This window comes from Mobula hypostoma, chromosome X2, assembly GCF_963921235.1.
Source record: "Mobula hypostoma chromosome X2, sMobHyp1.1, whole genome shotgun sequence".
Classification (NCBI taxonomy): domain Eukaryota; kingdom Metazoa; phylum Chordata; class Chondrichthyes; order Myliobatiformes; family Myliobatidae; genus Mobula; species Mobula hypostoma.
Window position 1 is genome coordinate 6,410,850 of NC_086129.1, and position 21,143 is coordinate 6,431,992.

Sequence of the window (21,143 nt, forward strand, 5' to 3'; positions counted from 1 at the left end):
GATATTTAAATTGGTAACAAGTGAACATAAAAGCAGATGCTTCAAGTGTGCGGTTGGAGGTAACTCTGTAGGAGAACTACTATCATGGATGTGAGGTGCCTGATGGCCGTGAGGATATACAAAACGGGACAGGGAGGAACATCTGGCCAGCAGCAGAAACTCCTTTTTAACTGGTATTTCAATTTCTCTTCTTTGACTATGCATGCAAGGTCAGGAAAACTTAGTTGATATGTACTCCCCTTGATCATTATTACAAGGGGTGAATCTTGTAACACCTTCTTCCTCAGTTCTGCCTGCCTGTCTGTCTGTCTTCATATCATCTGGAAAGTTGGCTGCAAAGCCAAAAATTCCCTCATCTAAACCACTGACATATAACATAAATGAATCGGTCCCAACACCGACTCCTGGGGAACATCATTAGTCACTGCCAGTCAATCAGCAAAGGCTCCATTTATTCCTACTCTTTGCCTCCTGCAACCAGCCAATGCTCTATCCATGGTCCACTCTCTTCTCCGATCCTTCTTCACATGTTTACCTTAAATACACCCAATGACAAGGCTGCCACAGCCCCCTTTGGGAATGGATTCCATAAATTTTCCATACTCTTGGTGAAGAAAATCCAACGCATTTCCAATGCAAAGGGATGTCCCTGTATACTGAGGCTGTCTTGTCTCGTCATAGGCTGCCACACTACAAACATCCTCTCTACATCCACTGTAGGCCTTTTAATATTGAGTAGGATTGAATTAACACCTCCCTGATTTTTCTTCTAAATTCCGGTGAATACGGGACAAGTGACTTCAGACTCTCTTCTTATAAGCCTTTCATGTACAGATCAGTTTTGTGAACCTCCTTTGAACCCTCCCCAATGTCGGCACATCGTTCCCTATATGATGAGACCAAAACTTCTTACAGTACTCCAAGTGAGGCATCACCAGCACCTTAAAAATCATTAGCAATACATACTTGCATTTATATCCTACTTGAAATGAATGCTCACAATGCATTGACCTTCCTCACCATAACTCAAACTGCATGTTCACCTTTTGGGACACACAAACAGGTCCTTTCACACCATGGATTTTAAAATTTTGTCACTAATTAGAAAAACCGTCTGCCCTATTATTCCTTCCAGCAAAATGCATGGTCATGTGCTTTTGAACACTGTATTACATCTGCCACTGCTTTGCACATATTCCTAATCTATCCAGTTCCTTCTGTAGCTTCCCTGCTTCCTCAACACAACCTGCCCCTCCACCCACCTTCATATTCTCCACAAACATTGCCACTGAGGCATTAAATCCATCATTCAGATCATTGACACAACACGGAAAAGAAGAGGACCAACCCTGATCCCTGAGGAATACCACTGGTCACTGCAGACAACCCGGAAAGGCTCCCACTCTTTGCTGCCAACCAGCCAATGCTTTATCCATGCTTGTATCGTTCCTGTACTACCTGCACTCCTATCTTGTTTAGCACCCTCACCTTGTCAGACCTCGCAATTCCTCCATCTCCGCCGCATTTGCTCTCAGGATCAGGCTTCTCATTCCAGGACGAAGGAGATGTCTTCCTTTTCTAAAGAACGGGACTTCCCTTCCTCCACCATCAACTCTGCTTTCAAACGCATCTCTCCCATTTCACGCACATCTGCTCTCACTCCATCCTCCCGCCACCCCACTAGGAATAGGGTTCCCCTTGTCCTCACCTACCACCCCACCAGCTTCCGGGACCAAAATATAATTCTCCGTAACTTCCACCACCTCCAATGGCATCCCACCACGAAGCACATCTTTCCCTCCTCCCCTCTCTCTGCTTTCTGCAGGGATCGCTCTCTACACGACTCCTTTGTCCATTCGTCCCCCCACCCCCATCCCTTCCCACTGATCTCCCTCCCAGCACTTATCCTTGTAAGTGGAACAAGTGATACACATGCCCTTACACTTCCTCCCTCACAACAATTCAGAGACACAGATAGTCCTTCCAGATGAGGCGACACTTCAACTGTGAGTCGGCTGGGGTGATATACTGTGTCCGGTGCTCCCGATGTGGCCTTCTATATATTGGCGAGACCCGACGCAGACTGGGAGACCGCTTTGCTGAACACCTACGCTCTGTCCGCCAGAGAAAGCAGGATCTCTCAGTGGCCACGCATTTTAATTCCACGTCCCATTCCCATTCTGATATGTCTATCCACGGCTTCCTCTACTGTCAAGGTGAAGCCACACTCAGGTTGGAGGAACAACACCTTATATTCCGTCTGGGTAACCTCCAACCTGACGGCATGAACATTGACTTCTCTAACTTCTGTTAATGCCCCTCCTCCCCTTCGTACCCCATCCCTTATTTATTCATTTATTATTATTATTAATTTTTCCCCCTTTTTTTTCCTCTCTCTTTCTCTTTTTCTCTGTCCCTCTCACTATAACTCCTTGCCCGCTCTCCATCCTCTGGGCTCCCCTCCCCGCTTTTCTTTCTCCCTAGGTTCCCTGTTCCATGAGCCTCTCCCTTCTGCAGCCTCATATTCCTTTTGCCAATCAACTTTCCAGCTCTTAGCTCCATCCCTCTCCCTCCTGTCTTCATCTATCATTTTGGATCTCCCCCTTCCCCTCCCACCTTCAAATCTCTTACGATCTCTTCTTTCAGTTAGTCGTGACAAAGGGTCTCAGCCTGAAACATCGACTGTACCTCTTCCTATAGATGCTGCCAAGCCTGCTGTGTTTACCCAAACACGAGGAAATCTGCAGGTGCTGGAATTTCGAGCAACACACATAAAAGTTGCTGGTGAATGCAGCAGGCCAGGCAGCATCTCTAGGAGGAGGTACAGTCGACTGATATCTCTATCCATGGCCTCCTGTACTGTAAAGATGAAGCCACACTCAGGTTGGAGGAACAACACCTTGTATTCCATCTGGGTAGCCTCCAACCTGATGGCATGAACATTGACCTCAAACTTCCACGAATGCTGCACCTCCCCCTCGTACCCCATCCCTTATTTATTTATACATACACATACACATCCTGCTCAACCTCTGGGCTTTTTCCCCCTCTCCCTCTTTTCTTTCTCCCTAGGCCTCCTGTCTCATGATCCTCTCATATCCCTTTTGCCAATCAACTGTCCAGCTGTTGGCTCCATCCGTCCCCCTCTTGTCTTCTCCTATCATTTTGGATCTCCCCCTCCACGTACCCACTTTCAAATCTCTTACTAGCTCTTCTTTCAGTTAGTCCTGACGAAGGGTCTTGGCCTGAAATGTCGAACGTACCTCTTCCTAGAGATGCTGCCTGCCCTGCTGCGTTCTCCAGCAACTTTGATGTGTGCTTTTGTGTTTACCAGCACTTTTTGTGTGTGTTGTGAGAATTTTGTGTCAGTGCTGGTCTCCTCCTGATGGATGCTTTTCGAGAGGGTGCGTCGGAAATTTACCAGGATATTGTTTGGTTTTAGCTGTATGCAGCTGTTCGGCTGAATCATGGCAAACTGGAACTTGAACTTGAAACAGTCAGGGAAAGGTTGCTGGAATGTAACAGGACTCACCGTAGGCGGGCCAGTTCTACATTAACCCTCCGTCTCCCACTGCAGATTCCAACACTCCTGAATGTGAAGACATTGGAGGATTCTGTCCCATGGGGCCGTGTCCGGACAGTGATGCTGTGGACAGAAGCTTCTGGGATAATGAGCTGGATTGTTGTTCCCTGTGAGACTGGCCACACTCAGGGTGAAGGACTGATCATCAGCAGACATCCCACCATCGTGATGTAGGAGCCACACGACATGTTTAAATGACGAAAACACAAAGCAGAAAGGAAATAAAAATAGATGTGGAAGTTTTAAGGAGTGGGGTTGTGTATAGAAAATTTACAAGAGTGTTGTTTCTTTTAGCTGTATGCTGGTGTATGGCGGGCAGTCAGTGTTGGGACTGCAGCTTTTTACGATATATGTCAATGATTTCCAGTATGGGATTAATGGATTTGTGGCTAAATTGCTAAAGATACTAAGATGGGTGGAGGAGTTGGCGGTGTTGAGGAAACAGAGAACCTGGAGAGAGACTTAGATAGTTTATGGGAATGGGCAAAGAAGTGGCAAATGAAATACAATGTTGGAAAGTGTACAGTCATGCACTTTGGTGGAAGAAATAAACAGGCATACTATTATTTAGATGGGGAGAGAATTGATAATGCAGAAAGGCAAAGGGACTTGGGAGTCCCTAAAGGTTAATCTCCAGGTTGAGTCATTGGTGAAGAAGCCAAATGGAATGTTGGCATTCATTTCTCGAGGTATAGAATATAAGAGCAGGATGTGATGTTGAGGCTCTATATGGCACTCATGAGACAACACCTGGAGTATTGTGTGCAGTTTTGGGCTCTTTATTTTAGAAAGGTTATACTAACATTGGAGAGGGTTCAGAGAAGATTCATGAAAATGATTCCAAGAATGAAAGGGTTACCTTATGAGGAACGTCTGGCAGCTCTTAGGCTGTCTTCCCTGGAGTTCAGGAAAACCTGGTGAATCTCATAGAAACATTCTGAATGTTAAAAGGCCAGAAAACATTAGATAAGGCAAAGCTATTTCCCATGGTAGGGGAGTCTATGAGAAGCAGACAAGATTTCAGGATTGAAGGACGTCCACTTAGAACAGAGATGCGGAGGAATTACTGTAGTCAGAGAGTGGGAAGTCTGTGCAATTTGTTGCTATGAGCCACTGTGGAGGCCATCATTGGGTGTATTTAATGCAGAGATAGATCGGCTCTTGATTAGCCGGGGCATTAAAGGGCATGGTGTGAAAGCAGGGGAGTGGGGATGAGTGGAAGAATTGGATCAGCCCATGATTGAATGTCGGAGCAGAATAGATGGTCCGAATGGCCCACTTCTGCTCCCATATCTTATGGTCTTATGCAGTCTCGCAGACAAGAGTCTGGTTGAATAACAACTACATTTGAACGTGACAACAATGAACACTACCGGCCATAAGTCGGACAGCGGGGTGTTTCCACGTTGTCTGTTTCTGCAGCTGAATCTCTCCGTCTACTCACACTCATGTCCCAGTGGGATATTGCACGGCTCGGTAAAATCGGCAAACCTTCTTCTAAACGACCAAGAAATCTGGAGCTAATTGTTTCAGTTGTTTTTGTTTATGAAGAATGAATATCTGTTTGACCTTATTCAGTGTTAATATACTGATCACTTTCTTACACAGGGGTCCTGACCCACAATCAATATCACGATTCAGCCTCACCAACACCCTGTCCAATTGTATTTCTAAACCCGAACCCCTGACAGTACTTCGAGCGGAATAAACAAACACACACAGGCCGGTAACCCAGCAACAGTAAGGACTTGCAGCCGAGGCAGACAAACAGGTTTGGTAAAACAATGCCGGGACTGTTGGGGGTTGGGCTGATCACTCCGGGAGGGGGAGGCAGTGAATGCTAATTTTAAGGTGAGCCCGTCTGAGGCCCGAACAGCAGATTCCCTTGAGAAAGCCTCAGGACAGGGCGAAACTGTGGAGGCTCTCCCAAGTCCATGATTAATAACCCCTCCTGCTGAACATACAGGCAGCTTTAAACTTTAAAATGGGTTTCACGAGGAGGAAGATCCCAGTAAAGGCAAGTGGGGAACCTGGATAATGAAGACGTGGGCCCAAACAAAGTGGTAGCGTGAAGTGATATGGAATCTCCAGTAAGAGATCGACAAACACTGAAGGGACATTTTCCCCATTGCCCGCACAATCACCTCATTGCAATGAAGATGGTCGGGTGTTTAAAACGGCGTAAGGTCATCATTAGTCGGGGATTTTATCGAGATAATGTTACAGATCTCTGAAAGTCTAGTTAGACAGCACAGCTCAGTTCTGGTCTCTTCCTGATAGGAAAGATGTGGAAGTTTTAGAGAGAGCACGTCGGAAATTTACCAGGGTGTTGTTTAGTTTTAGCTCTATACCGGTGTACGGCTGAATCACTGTAAACTGGAACTTGAACTTGACACAGCACGCACACAAAATGCCGGAGGAACTCAGCTGGCCAGGCAGCAACTAGGAAAAGAGTGCAATTGACATTTCAGGGCAAAACCCTTCAGCGGGACTGGGGGGGAAAGAGCTGAGGAGTAGATTTAAAATGGGGGGGGGGGGAGAGAGAGAAACACCAGGTGATAGGAGAAACCTGAAGGGTGGGGGGATGAAGTAAAGAGCTGGGAAGTAAATTGGTGAAACAGACAGAAGGCCTTGGAAGAAAGAAAAGGTGGGGGAAGGGAGCACCAGAGGGAGGCAAATGGGGAGGGGGCAAGGGGATAAGGTGAGAGAGTGGAAAGGGTATGGGAAATGGTAAAGGAGAGGTGGGATGGGGGGCATTACCAGAACTTAAAGCCTTCGGGGAAAGGCTGTTCGACTGTAACAGGCCTCACCATAGACGAGCCAGCTCTACATTATCCCTCCTTCTCCCTGGGCAGATCCCAACAGTTGTGAATGTGAAGACATTTGAGGATTCTGTACCATGGGGCCGTGTCCGTACAGTGATGCTGTGGACAAAATCCTCTGCGATAATGAGCTCGATTGTTGTTCCCTGTGAGACTGGCCACACTCAGGGTCGAGGACTGATCATCAGCAGACATCCTACCATCGTGATGTAGGAGCCACACGACAAGTAAAACATAAATAAAAATAGCTGAAATAGTTGGTCACTGATTCATATCCGCTTTACCTTGGGCAAATCACCGTGAGAGGGCAGAACTGCGGGATCCACTGTTAGAGAGCTGCTACTGACCGTTAACATAAAATCATAGAACCCGAACAGGCCACTCAGCCCATCTATCTGGTGCCAAACTGCCATTCTGCCTTGACCCATCGACACCCGTACCTCTTCAAACCCCTACCCTCCAGCATCTGTGCAGATTACTCTGAAATGTTGAATCGAAGCCACATCAACCATTTGCTCTGGCAGCTCGTTCACACTCTCACTAACTGAGTGAAGATTCCCATCTCAACTTCCCTTTCAGCATTTTATTGGGCACAGGACGCACCGTTTTTAATTAGCCATAAAGTTAACTTAAAATCACACATGTTAGAATATGATGCACCAAACAATACAGTGACAATGATATTACAAAATAAACAGAAAAATCTATTTGCATCCAGTATACAAACAACATATACACATTTACTCATCCCCATCACCAGAGACATTGAATATTCCTCTGCGTATGATGGGAAAGGCTCCAGAAAGTCAACCCAAGCATATCAACCTGGTGAAATACCGGGGAAGACAAATAAGTGTGTATATTCAGCCGATCGACAACAGTACAACAAGACAATGTCTGTGTGTATAAGGAGTGTATTTACCGAGCACTCTCCGAATTCTGCACCTGTATCTTATGGTCTCCTCTGGTCATAGATCCCTCAAGGCAGCCGCGCAAGTTGATGGACTGAAAGACCATGAGACACAGGAGCATAATTAGGCCATTAGGTCCATCGAGCCTGCCCTGCCATCCCTTCATGACTGATTTCTTCTCCTGTTGCTACTCTGTTCAATTCTGATCCTTTGGGCTCTCTCAGGAGTCAAAAAAATAATGAGTGACCTTAATTCCAAGATTTCAGTTTATCTCAGAGTACAAAGAAATGGACAAATACTAAGCAAACTGGATGAAGAGCTGAGAAACGATGCCGAGGGGAATTAATGCTCTGAAGTCTGAGGCAAAGAAATTAAAGAGAGTGCTTCTGTAAGATCTATCACTTTTATAACATAAACAAAGTTATTTCGATAGTGATGAATGAATAATAAACTAATAATTCCTCTCCTGATTCCAGGTGGGCACAGGTACAGACTTTAACTGATGTTTCGATTAGAAACTCTGCCATCTTCAATGCAGATGATGCCTGGGCATATCTAGTCCAGTGGTGTATATATCGCCGTAAACCATCCGGAATAGACAGTGCAGAACCTACTCTGTCCCTGGCAGTAAGGGGGCTACAAAGAGAAGAGCCATCAGGACTATCACAGAGGCTGCAGAATGAGCCTCCAAATGGCTATGGATCAAGAAGTGTGAGCTGTGACCAATGTGCCCGGGACACAAACTCGGGTCTGATCAACCCTCGCTGGGTGGCCTGGGTAAGGGTGTCTAATATTGAAAAACCAAAAACACCCAATGACTCCAGTTTACATCACCTCCAATATGTCCCAGCTCATCCTCGAATGTCTATCAGCACCAAGTCACACAACTGTTGGATTGAATGAAAAATCTGGATGGTGGATTTGGCCATCACAATGAACAGTACAAAGTATTCTGAAAGGAAAAAAAAATGCATAAATAATACTAAGCTTACTATTATACCAAACTATTATGCATTAAAATGACTTTTACATTACCATCTTTAAATTCAATTGCTAGGAAAGTTATCCCTTTAAATTGGCACTTCTGAAATATGGATCTATTGAGTTAAATAAAGCAAATTTCAGGAACAGGCAAAACTACCAGAATTTGGTACATTTAGCACAACTAACTGGGTGTGAAACCTGTAGTAAATATCTCCAGTATACTGGAGCAGCTCCCTGAATTTTCACTCACACAGTGTCTCATCATGTCAAAACATGCCGAACATTCCTTCTGAGTTTTCTGCTTATTGGCATCTAGTCACAACTTATCCCTGCTGTTTCCACTTTTAAAATTCTTGTCCTGACCCATGAAATTCATTCCACTTTCTCATTCTATTTTGCCTGTACAAGTTATTCAGCCTTGGGACCACTTTATACCTTCCAGTTCACTAACTGCAGACTGAATTTGCGATATAGTTTCCCCGCCCCTCTTTTACATCAAGCCTTCTTCATTCGGAATCAGAGTCAGGTTTAATACCACCAGCATACGCTGTTTAATTAGTTTCTGAAGCATTGAGTGTTTGTCTTCAATCTCCTTGATGGCAACCATGAGAAGAGGGTGTTGGGGGTCTTTGAAGATGCTCTCAATGCTGGGGAGGCTCGTGCTTCTAATGGAGCTGACAGAGTTTTAAATGATCACCTGCAGCTTTTGCTAATCCTGTACAGTGGCTCCTCCATACCAGACAGTGACGCAAATAGTTGGAACACTCTACAGGGTACTTTTGAAAATTTCTGAGTGCTTCAGTGACATTCCAATTCCCCTCAAACTCCAAATGAAGTATATCCGCTGTCATGCGCTCTTTGTAGCTGAATCAAGATGTTAGGCCCAGGTTAAACCTTCAGATATATTGACACCTCAGGAACTTGAAATGACTCACCCTTTCCATTGCTGATCTCTGGACAAGGCCTGGTCTGTGTTCCCTCGACTTCCCCTTCCTTAAGTCTACAATCAATTCTTTGGTCCTGCTGACGTTCACTGCAATGGTTATTGTTGTTACACCACTCAACCAACTGATCTATCTTGCTCCTGTACACCTCCCTGTCACCATCTGAAATTTTGCCAACAATGCATTGAGTTACTGGCAACTCTATATATGCGGCTTAAGTTCCGCTTAGCCACATAGTAGTGGGTGCAGAGAGAGCAGAGCAGCGGGCTAAGCATGATTCTTTGAGGTTTGTTGGTGTTGCTTGTTAGCACTGACTTCTCTGAATTCTACATGGGCCATATCTCACCCCTTACAAACCAGACTTGTTCCACTTTCGAGAACAGAATGATCCTCCAGAGAATGCTCCCTATAGAGTCAAAAAGATCAAACAATAAAGAACGAGCAGAAATCAAGGCAACGCTGAATATTGAGTTCATAATTCAGATGGTGACGAGGAGGAGGACAGGAGTGAAATCGATCAGCAAGTTGAGTGGTGTCACAGTAACAACCTTGCACTCAACGTCATTAAGACAAAGGAATTGATTGTGGATTCAGGAAGGGGAAGTCGAGGGAACACACACCAGTCCTCATCGTGGGATCAGAAGTGAAAAGTGTGAGCAGTTTCCATTTCCTGCCTGTCAACATCTCTGAGGAACTATCCTGGGCCCAACATATTGATGCGGTTACAATGAAGGCACAACATCGGCTGTATTTCATTGGGAGATTGAGGGGAATCGGTCTGTCACTAAAGACACTTGCAAATTTCTACAGATGTACTGTGGAGAGCATTCTAACTGGTTGCATCACTGCCTGGTGTGGAGAGGCCACTGCACAGGATCGGAAAATGCTGCAGAAAGTTGTAAACTCAGCCAGCACCTTCATGGACACTGGACTCCACAGCATCCAGGATATGTTCAAAAGGTGATGCCACAAAAAAGTGGCATCCATCATTAAGGACCCTGATCACCCAGGGCATGCTTTCGTCTCATTGCTACCATCAAGCAGGATGCACAGGACCCTGAAGACACACTTAACATTTCAGGAACAGCGTCATTCCCTCCACTATCACATTTCTGAATGGGGAAATAACCTCCAACGGGATCCCACCACTAAGCGCATTTTTCCCTCCCCCCACCTCTGTTTTCCGCAGGGATCGCTCCCTATGTGACTCCCTTGTCCATTCGTCCCCCGCTCATCCCTCCCCACTGATCTCCCTCCTGGCACTTATCCTTGTAAGCGGAATAAGTGCTACACATGCCCTTACACTTCCTCCCTTACCACCATTCAGGACCCCAAACAGTCCTTCCAGGTGAGGCATCACTTCACCTGTGAGTTGGCTGGGGTGATATACTGTGTCCGGTGCTCCCGATGTGGCCTTCTATATATTGGCGAGACCCGACGCAGACTGGGAGACCGCTTTGCTGAACACCTACGCTCTGTCCGCCAGAGAAAGCAGGATCTCTCAGTGGCCACACATTTTAATTCCACATCCCATTCCCATTCTGACATGTCTATCCACGGCCTCCTCTACTGTAAAGATGAAGCCACACTCAGGTTGGAGGAACAACACCTTATATTCCGTCTGGGTAGCCTCCAACCTGATGGCATGAACATCGACTTCTCTAACTTCCGCTAAGGCCCCACCTCCCCCTCGTACCCCATCCGTTATTTATTTTTATACACACATTCTTTCTCTCACTCTCCTTTTTCTCCCTCTGTCCCTCTGAATATACCCTTTGCACATCCTCTGGGTTCCCCCCCCCCGCTTGTCTTTCTCCCCAGACCTCCTGTCCCATGATCCTCTCGTATCCCTTTTGCCTATCACCTGTCCAGCTCTTGTCTCCATCTTCTCCTGTCTTCTCCTATCATTTTGGATCTCCCCCTCCCCCTCCCACTTTCAAATCTCTTACTAACTCTTCCTTCAGTTAGTCCTGACGAAGGGTCTCGGCCTGAAACGTCGACTGTACCTCTTCCTAGAGATGCTGCCTGGCCTGCTGCATTCACCAGCAACTTTGATGTGTGTTGCTTGAATTTCCAGCATCTGCAGAATTCCTGTTGTTTGCCTTTTCTCTCCGGTTTCATTTCTGTTCTGTTTCTTCTTTAGCCCATCGCGCCTACCAGGGCAAAGGCCACCAACAGCAACTCGCCAGATTTCCCTGTCCGGGGCGAAGGTTGATTGGCCCTGTGGCTTTTCCTTTCACCACCCGACTTCAATCATCTTCCAGGTGAATGTCCTTCCGATCCCAGGGATGAGGCCTGTCAAGGTTCAGTTGACGTATCTGTCACACTGGATTTTTGAGGGATGGGGTTGTTAGCGCCATGCCAAACCCTCCTCCTATCGCAGCCGGACTTGAGCAGTCCATGGCCGGTGTCATTTGTGTTCCGACCTGTTTAATGTGTTTCTCATCCCACACTGACATGGAAAAGGCCACAATTCCCACAGAACATGTCCAGCAGCATAATGTTCATCCCCCGAGTCTGCAGCGTGTGTAGTGGACAATCGCGGTACTGCAGGCGATCAGCAGCTCCCCGAAAATGCGATCATTCTGAATCAGGAAGTGCCGGGAGTTAACATGGCTTCGAAAGGACCGATCCAGAGTTTGAGCGAGGAGGCAATTTGTCCCATCTGCCTGGATTTCTTCACCGATCCGGTATCAGCGGAGTGTGGACACAACTTCTGTCGCTCTTGTATCACACGGTGTTGGGAAAGTGAGGAGAGGAATTCCTGCCCCGAACGCAGAGAGGTGTTTGCTGCCGGAACCCTCAGGGTCAATCGGGCTTTAGCAAATCTGGCTGAAAAAGCTCGAAATATAAACCTGAATCAGAAAGGGAAGGAAAGTAAACGTCACTGCGAGGAACATGAGGAAGAACTGAAGCTGTTTTGTGAAACGGACAAGACATTGACCTGTCTGATCTGTGCAGTTACGCAGGAACACAGAGAGCACCGCTTCATGCCGATTAAAGAAGCTGTTAAAATCTACAAGGTAAAACTAATCCGAATTTGAAACTCACCCCACCGTCCATTGTCCACGACACGAGCCTCCATAAGCAACACATCATTCCCCCACCTTTCGCCATTTCCAATGGGATTCTACCACGAAGCACATCTTTCACTCCCACTCCCACCCTCCACCCCGACAACTCTCGGCTCTCTATAGGGATCGGTCTCTACGTAATTCCCTTATCCACTCGCTCCTCCCGACCGATCTCCCTCCTGACACCGATATCTGCAAGCGGGACAAGTGCTAAACCTGACTCCTACACCTCCTCCCTCGTCACCATTCAGGGCCCCAAACAGACCGAATTCCTCCCGTTTCCTCCATGGTCGGTTGTCCTCTCGTATTAGATTCCTTCTTCTCTAGCTATTTTCCTCTTCCACCTGTCCCCTCTCAGCTTCTCACTTCATCACCCTCCCCCACATCCCTCTCATGTTGTCTCACCCGTCACACCTGTCAGCTGGTTCTCATCCCCAACCTTTTTATTCTGGCTTCTGCCCCATTCCTTCCCAGTTTCTATTGTTGTTGTTGTTGTTTCAATTTCCTTTGCACTCTGACTTCCAGGATCAGCTGAAATCTTCCTTAGACTCTCTCACAAAAAAGAAATCAGACTTCCAGGAAAAGGAGCAGCAACAGAAAGAGAAGATTTCCGGAGTTCGGGTGAGGCTTCCTGAACGGAATTTCTGATATTACTGTATAGTTTTGCTCCCTTTAATGCAGAATAGCCGAGTATCGCAGCTCCCGTGACCTGGGTTCGATCCTGACCTCTGGTGCTGTCTTTGTGGAGTTTGCATGTTCTCCCTGTGACCCCGACAGTTTCAGACACATCCCAAGGACATGCTGGATGAATGGTTAATTACAATTAACCCTGTGAAGGTGGGGGAGGGTGTATGTGAATCAGGTGGGAGTTAATGGGTCAATGAGGGAAATAGGTTTCAGGAAAACGTGAGGGAATGAGGTTGACAGGAATGCTCTCAGAACTAGCATGGTCTTCAATGGACCGAATTGTCACCTTAATGTCATAAGGAAATACAACACAGCAATACAGTAAATTAATTTTCACCTTTCATTCGACAGGAACAGTCACACAGCGTTCAGACCCACATCACATCCCAGTTTGCTGAACTGCGGCAGATTATCACTGAGAAAGAGCAGAGTTTACTCAGGGATCTCAGGGAGGAAGAGAAGAGGATTCTCAATCCAATGAAGAAAAATCTTCGAGAGATTCAAGAGAATATAAGGTTTATTCAGAAGGAAATTTCAAAGTTAAACGAACAGATGGATCAAAAAAACGGTGTGATATTTCTCAAGGTGAGGGATTATATTTTAATTTGTTTCCATGAAAGAGCACTAAATGAACGGTGGTATATTTGAAATAAACACAGCAGAGCGGCCAATTCTTTTTTTTTGTAATTTATTTTTTTATTGAAGTTGATCATCAAACAAATATTTCCATAAGATGTATTTCAGATACTGTACATATATATCATATATTTCAGATGCTGTACATATAGTTGTCACAAATCTCCACATTATATTTATCTGAGGTATACACTTATAGAAAGAAGAGGAAAGAAAGAACAATCGAAAGGAGAAAACTATGTACAAAGTAGGGAATGGTCTTTTTTTTACAGCATATTCATTGACTTGTGAGAATAAAATAAGGCCTATGAGGTGTTATGTAGTTAAACCATTTTCCCCAGTATGAATCGAATTGTTCCAACTTATGATTAACAGATGCTGTTATCGTCTCCTTTTTGTAAACGTCCATTGTAATTTCCATCCATACATTTAAAGTAGGGCTCTCCTGTGATAACCATTGCCTGGTAAGGGTCTTTTTTAGCAGCCACTAGCAGTATATTCATTAAATATTTATCTCTTTTCAACCATTCTTGAGGTATATACCCAAAATATATGGTCTTTCTCTCTAAGGGTATTTCACATTTAAAGATGTCTTGTCGGGCATCGTGTATCCCACTCCAATAGTCTTTGATAACGGGGCATTCCCAGAAAATATGATAATGGTTTACATTTTGATTTCCACAATTTCTCCAGCAAACAGGGAGGTTACTAGCATAATGAGATTTCTGAGAGGGTGTAATACAATATTGTATCAAGTTTTTCCACCTGAACTCCCTCCATTTCTGTGAACTGGTACACTTCCATTGATACCTCAGTATATTCATTTTAATTCTGAGACCAATTAAAGGAATTAGGATCCATCTTGTTATATCTTCCTTAATTTTGTAATATATAGGCTGATAATTGCATTCTGATAATTTTGCCAAATCTTTTGGCATAATTATGCCCAAATATTTGACAGACTCTGTTTGCCATGCTCAAGGATATCTACTTTCAATTTCTCTTGGTGGGCTATAGTTATATGAAAGTAGGTGGGTTTTATCTGTGTTGATCTTGTATCCTAATAATTGGCCATATTGTTCAATGGATTGCATCAATTTAGGTAAAGAGTATGTTGGTTCCCCTCGATAGATCAAAATGTCATTCACGTAACAGGCCAATTTCTGCTCTGTCCCTTTAATAGTAATTCCTCTGATATCTTCATTTTGTCTGATGTATTGAGCTAACGGTTCCAGATATAATGCGAAGAGTAATGGTGACCATGCACAACCCTATCTCGTGCCCCTTTCTAGGGTAAATCTATTAGATAAATATCCATTGATTTTAATCCTAGCAGTAGGATTGTCATATCGTGCCTGTATAGTTTTAATAATTGTGTCACGTAGACCAAATCTGTGTAAAACGCTGTGAAGAAAATTCCAGTTAACTGAATCAAATGCCTTTTCAGCATCCACACTTATCATGATTGCTTCAATTTCATTTTTTTATGTGATCCATAATGTGAAGTGTCCCTCAAATATTGTCTTGTGTTTGGCGTTGTTGAATAAAACCTCTCTGATCATTATGTATCAGTATGGGTAGAAACTCTTCTAGTTGTTTGGCCATGATGGAGGTAAATCTACATTAAGAACAGATATTGGTCTAAATGACCCACATTCCATTTTATCCTTGCCTTCTTTCGGTATAGTGGAGATTATCGCCTCCTTCCAGCTGGGTGGCATTTGTGCCTTCCTTAGAGTCCTGTTCAGTGTGGGGAGTAAGACATGAATTAACTTATTTCTAAATTCCTTATACCACTTTGAGGTATATCTATCTGATCCTGGTGACTTTCTTAATTTAAGCCTACTAATTGCATTTTTTAGTTCAGCTTCAATTATGTCAGTCGTCATGGTTTTATTTTGTTCTTTGCTTAAAGTGGGCAACTCTAAAGAATTCAGGAAGGTGTCAATTTGGGTTATGCTTCCCCCTGGAACTTTAAAATATAGCATTTTGTGAAACATTTCAAAAGCTTCTTGAATTTCACTTAGCTTATTTTTTATCACTTGTGTTCTTGGATCCCTAATTCTATGAATTACAGTTTCTGCTATCTTTTTTTCAGTTTTCAAGCCAGTATTATCATAGATTAAGATTGACTTTCATAGTGTCTCTGTTTCAGAAACATTATTTTTTTTTTCTAATTTCTTGTGTAGCCAAACTAATAATTTCATTCCTAATTTAAAAAATTTCCTCTACTGTACCCTGTGCCAAACTCAATTCGTGTTCTTTTTTCTAGTTCCTTCAGCTTATTTTGTAATTCCTCTAAAGTTTTATTCCTTTCTTTATTCTTATATGAAGATATCGCTGTAATTTTCCCTCTTAAGACAGCCTTCAGAGTATCCGATAGAATGGGAGGTGAGACCTTTCCATTATCGTTGAATTCTGAGTAAAGACCAATTTCTTTTTTAATTTGTTCCTTAAAATCGGGATCATTGAGTAAACTTGAATTTAGTTTCCAAAAAGTTCTTTTAGGTTGTAGGTCAAAATCAACAGTTCAATATATAGGTGCATGGTCACTTACATCTATTGTCCCCATTCCATAGGTGATTATTTTATCTTTTTCTTTTCCAATTGTTATGAAATAGTCTTTTCTTGTATTTTCCCCTTCTGTCAGGGATAAGATCCCTCCATATATCAATTAGACCAACATCCTCAAAAAGAGTATTAACTTTCTTATGTAAGGACTTTGTTTCATTAGTGATGAATTGAAAGAGTCTAACTATGGTTGCAATTGTAAGTTTAAGTCTCCCCCACATATCAAGAGACATTCTGGTTCCGTTACCATAATATTAGTAACTTTCTGGAAGAAACTAATATCACTTCCAGGGGTTGTGTATATATTCAATAAAGTAAGTGGATTTCCATCTATGTCCCCCCTTACCAGAATATATCTGCCCTCCTTATCTCCCATTTCGAATACTTTTTAACAAATTAGCTCGCTTGAGATGAGAATAGAAACTCCTCTTCTGATTTATATGTGGAGAAAAACAAATTAGCAAAGCCCATTCTCTTTAAATTCCCATGCTGATTATCACTTAAGTGAGTTTCCTGTAAATATACTACATGGGCTTATTCTTTTTTTTCATTTTTTGGTAGAATTTTACTGCGTTTGATTAGATTTAACAGCCCCATTGACATTAAAAGAAATGAATTCTACTTTGTCCATAGCCATGTGTATATATCTGTTAGTATATCATTGGAATTTTCAGAATATAACTTAATCGATCTACTCCCTGAACAAATAAGAGCCAAGGAACGCGAATAATAAAAAAAAATGTAACAAAGGTGTGACTCCTAGGCAGGGGTCTCTAGATGACCCTGGGTTGAGCTAGAAGAAACGTCTAGCCATGGGGATAGGCCCTCCTACCTGTGATTTGAGGGCCCCCACTGCAGTACCTATAAAAGTAAGTAAAAACATCCATTTTCGTTACACAGAAATAATTTCCCTGTGTAATCGTCCCATGTATATATTCTCATTTAGGTGGGGAAAATGAGTAAATGAATGAATAAAAAAAAATGAGTAACAGAAAATTCACATCATAATACGTATATCTCGAGATGGGTATATCACCGTCTATTTTTGCTTCCATTTAGTTTATCAGCACTTTCAAAGTTAGCTGAACCATATGGCTCTTCTGGAGGAGGTGAGGGCTGTCTTCGGAGAACTCACAGTCTCCTCCTAATTTCCTTCTCTTGTCCTTCTCCTGTCCCCTGCTTTCTCAGTTCTCTTACTATTTGCCAAGCAGATCGGGATAACTGCTCAGCCAGCCTTTCCCTTGGTTTGACCACACTAAATGGCAGCCCTCTGTTCTTCATGTCTGTAGTCGCCTCTTCCACCGTCTGATATAGTTGTATCCCTCCTTTGTAAAACACCCTCAGTTTAGCAGCGTACGGGGTTTGGAATTTAATCTTTTCTTGCTTTAATATTCATTTTGCCTCAGAATATTCTTTCCATTTCTGTAGGACCGCCGGGGGGTAATCTTGATCGAAGTACATTAACTTCCCGTTCCACAATCCCCTCTTCTTAGAATCTTCGTAGAATCTCCGTCTTGCTCTTGAATCGAAGGACTCGAAGTACTATTGAAGGCGGCTTACTTCAAGGCCTCGGGAGGAGCACACAATGTGCCCTCCCAATTTCAATCGCCATAGTCGGGGGAATCTCCAGCGCTTCCCTCAGCAACTTTTCTACAAACTCCATCATTGACATTCCTTCCGCTCCTTCGGAAACATTATAAATCTTGATATTTTTCCTGATATTCTTCCCTCCTAGCCAAACAATTTACTTTCCTGTTGATTTAATATTTTTATCGTCTTGCTTAGTATCCATCCCATGTTTTGTATGCGATCTTTTACCATCTCAATTCGTGTCTCTGCCATCGCTATTTGCTGAGTGACATTGGCGAGCTCTGACTTTATATCATTTAGTTGCTGTTTCATATCTTTATGGACTTCCCTTATCTCTTCCAGAAACTTTCTCATATTTGCCGCTTCACCTGAGCGAGGCCCAGCGTCAGCTTTGCCACCACGCACACGTGTAGGAGAGCCACTCGTGGTACCTCTCTCTACCATAGGCTCCGCAGTGATGCTTTTTTTTAATCTCCATTCTTTTTTCCCCATACTTGCTCTCCTTATCAATTCTGATATTTTCAAAAGATCTTATATTTGATGGATTAATGGGCAAAACATGTGTTTTTCTGGAGGAGCTATTGATTTAAGCTGCCATTGTGGACGATGACGTCACTGGATCCCACAGCGGCCAATTCTAACAAATCATTTGCCAATGCTGGCCACCTCGCACAGATTGTTATACTTGTATGACACGCCTGCCAATCACTACAATAATGAAATTCCAAAATGTCGAAGATATATATTCGATCCTTTATCAGCAACATACAACCTTGAGATGATGAAACTTAAGCATAATTAAATGTAAAGTACGCTGAAATGAAGTGGTCAACAAATGATATGACATACGTTTCAAAATATCAAAGATAAGTGTTCGATACTTTGTCAGCAACAAACAATCCAGAAGCAATGAAACTTAGGCGTAATTCATCATAAATTAAGCTGCAATGAAGCAGTCAAGAAAATTAAGGAAATTACTGGAATTAAGAAAACCTCCTGTACAGGATGCATAAGATCTGCAGATGGATCCATACTAACAGATCCAGATATAAAGTATGTGAGAGGTGGATTCAGTATATAGAGCAGCTTTTTGAAGATAATAGAGGGGAACCCCCAGATATTAAACATCCTAATTCTGGCCCACCTATTACCAGAGAAGAAATAACTAAAGCAATGAAAAGCAGGAAACCTGGTAAAGCCAGTGGACTTGATGACATTTCAGTGGAAATGATACAAGCCTTAAAAGATCTGGGCATAGATTTTCTTTTTGAACTGTTTAATGGCATATATGACTCTGGTGTATTGCCAGATGATCTCTTGAAATCAGTATTTATAACTCTGCCAAAAATTCCTGGAAATATTGACTGCGAAAATTATAGAACAATCAGTATAATGATTCACATATTAAAGATTTTGTTGATAATTGTTCTGAGTTGAATTAAAAACAAGTTAAGGCCAGGAACTTCAAAACTGCAATATGGGTTTATTGAGGATAGAGGAACGAGGAACACAATTTTCATACTATAAATGCTTTCAGAAAGGGCAATTGAATATCAAAATGATGTCTTTTTATGTTTTATTGAATTCATTAAAGCATTTGACAAAGTGAAACAAGAAAACTTATTTCAAATTCTCACTAAACTAAACATTGACAGAAGGGACCAATAACTGCTTCTAAATTTATATTGGAACCAAACAGCGGCAGTAAAAATTGACGATAATATGAGCAGTTGGACTAAAAGTCAAAGAGGAGTGAGACAGGGATGCGTTTCCTCACCGGAATTATTTAATATTTATAGTGAAATGATTCTCAGAGAAATAGAAGACCTAGATGGGATAAAAATTGGAGGTGTTACATCAACAATATACTATAAGGAAGCAATACCACCCTAATAGCAAGTGCTGCAGAAGACCTATAAATTCTCCTAGACAAAGTAATACAAACAAGTGCAGATTTTGGTCTCACCATCAATTGTAAAAAAATCAAATGCATGGTAATATCAAAACAGCAGTATACTCCCAACAGCCAATTGTACATCAGTAACCAAGAGATTGAACATAAGACCAGCTTTAATTACCTTGGTAGCTTTATATCACAAGCTGCTCGAAGTAAAGTAAAAATAAAAATAAGTATTGCCATTGCCAAAACCAACTTCCAAAAAAATGAAACCCATTTTTACCAGCAGACACATTTCTATCACAACAAGGCCTGGGCTACTAAAATGTTACATCTGGTCAATCCTGCTGTTTGCTTCCGAAACATGGACTATAACACCAGAACTCCAAAGAAACTCAGAAGCAACAGAAATGTGGTTTCTTAGAAGAAAGCTGAAAATTTCATCTAGAGATAGGGTAACTAATGAGATAGTACATCAAAGTGCACATACAAAAACATCTTTAATGAGAACATTAAACAAGAGGAAACTTAAATTCCTGGGCCATGTCATCAGAAAGGGAGAAATAGAATGCCTTACATTACAAGGCCGGCCGTAAGCCTGGGAAACACGGAAGAGGAAGGCAAAGAATAAAATATATGGACACTGTGAAAGAACTAACAGATCTAAGTTGACGCTGCGAGGGATCGTTCGATGTGGAGAGCCATGATCGCCCAAGCGTGTAACACGCAAGGCACATGAAGAAGAAAAAGAAGCACTCAACAAAAGATATGACTGCTCCGAGCTCAAAGCTGCCCAGAACAAAGCACGAATACCCTCCAGGTTAACCACCAGGTTGAATCGGCAGTAAGGAAAGCGAATGCTATGTTGGCATTCATTTCAAGAGGAATAGTGTATAAGAGTAAGGAGGTGTTGTTGAGGCTCAATGGGGCACTGGTGAGACCTCATTTAGAATACTGTGTGCAGTTTTGGGCCCCCTACCTCAGAAGAGATGTACTGATTTTGGAGAGAGTTCAGAGAAGATTTACGAGGATGATTCCTGGAATGCAGGGGCTAACATATGAGGAGTGTTTGTCGGCTCTTGGACGGTATTCATTAGATAATAGAAGAATGAGAGGGGATCTCATAGAGACATTTTGAATGTTGAAAGGGTTGAACCAAGTAGATGTGGAAAGGTTGTTTCTCTTGATGGGTGAGTGCAGGACAAGAGGCCACAGTCTTAGAATTAAAGGGTACCCATTTAAAACAGAGATGAGGAGAATTTTTTTTTTAGCCAGAGGGTTGTGCATTTATGGAATTCGTTTTCACATACAGCTGTGGAGGCCCGATCATTGAGGGTGTTTAAGGAGGAGATTGATAGGTATCTAATTAGTCAGGGTATCAAGGGATATGGGGAAAAAGCCAGAAATTGGAACTAGATGGGAGAATAGTTTAGCTCATTGTGGA

General features: G+C 43.0%; 1 protein-coding gene across 1 annotated transcript in view; it reads left to right on the forward strand.

Annotated features, from left to right (window-relative positions):
- The window catches only part of LOC134340933 (zinc-binding protein A33-like), a 103,493-nt gene that overhangs the window by 67,848 nt on the left and 14,502 nt on the right, over positions 1-21,143 (forward strand). The window contains exons 2-3 of the mRNA XM_063038534.1: positions 12,844-12,939; positions 13,357-13,590. Of these exons, the coding sequence (XP_062894604.1) occupies positions 12,844-12,939; positions 13,357-13,590 (330 nt within the window). The remainder of the gene's footprint in view (positions 1-12,843; positions 12,940-13,356; positions 13,591-21,143) is intronic.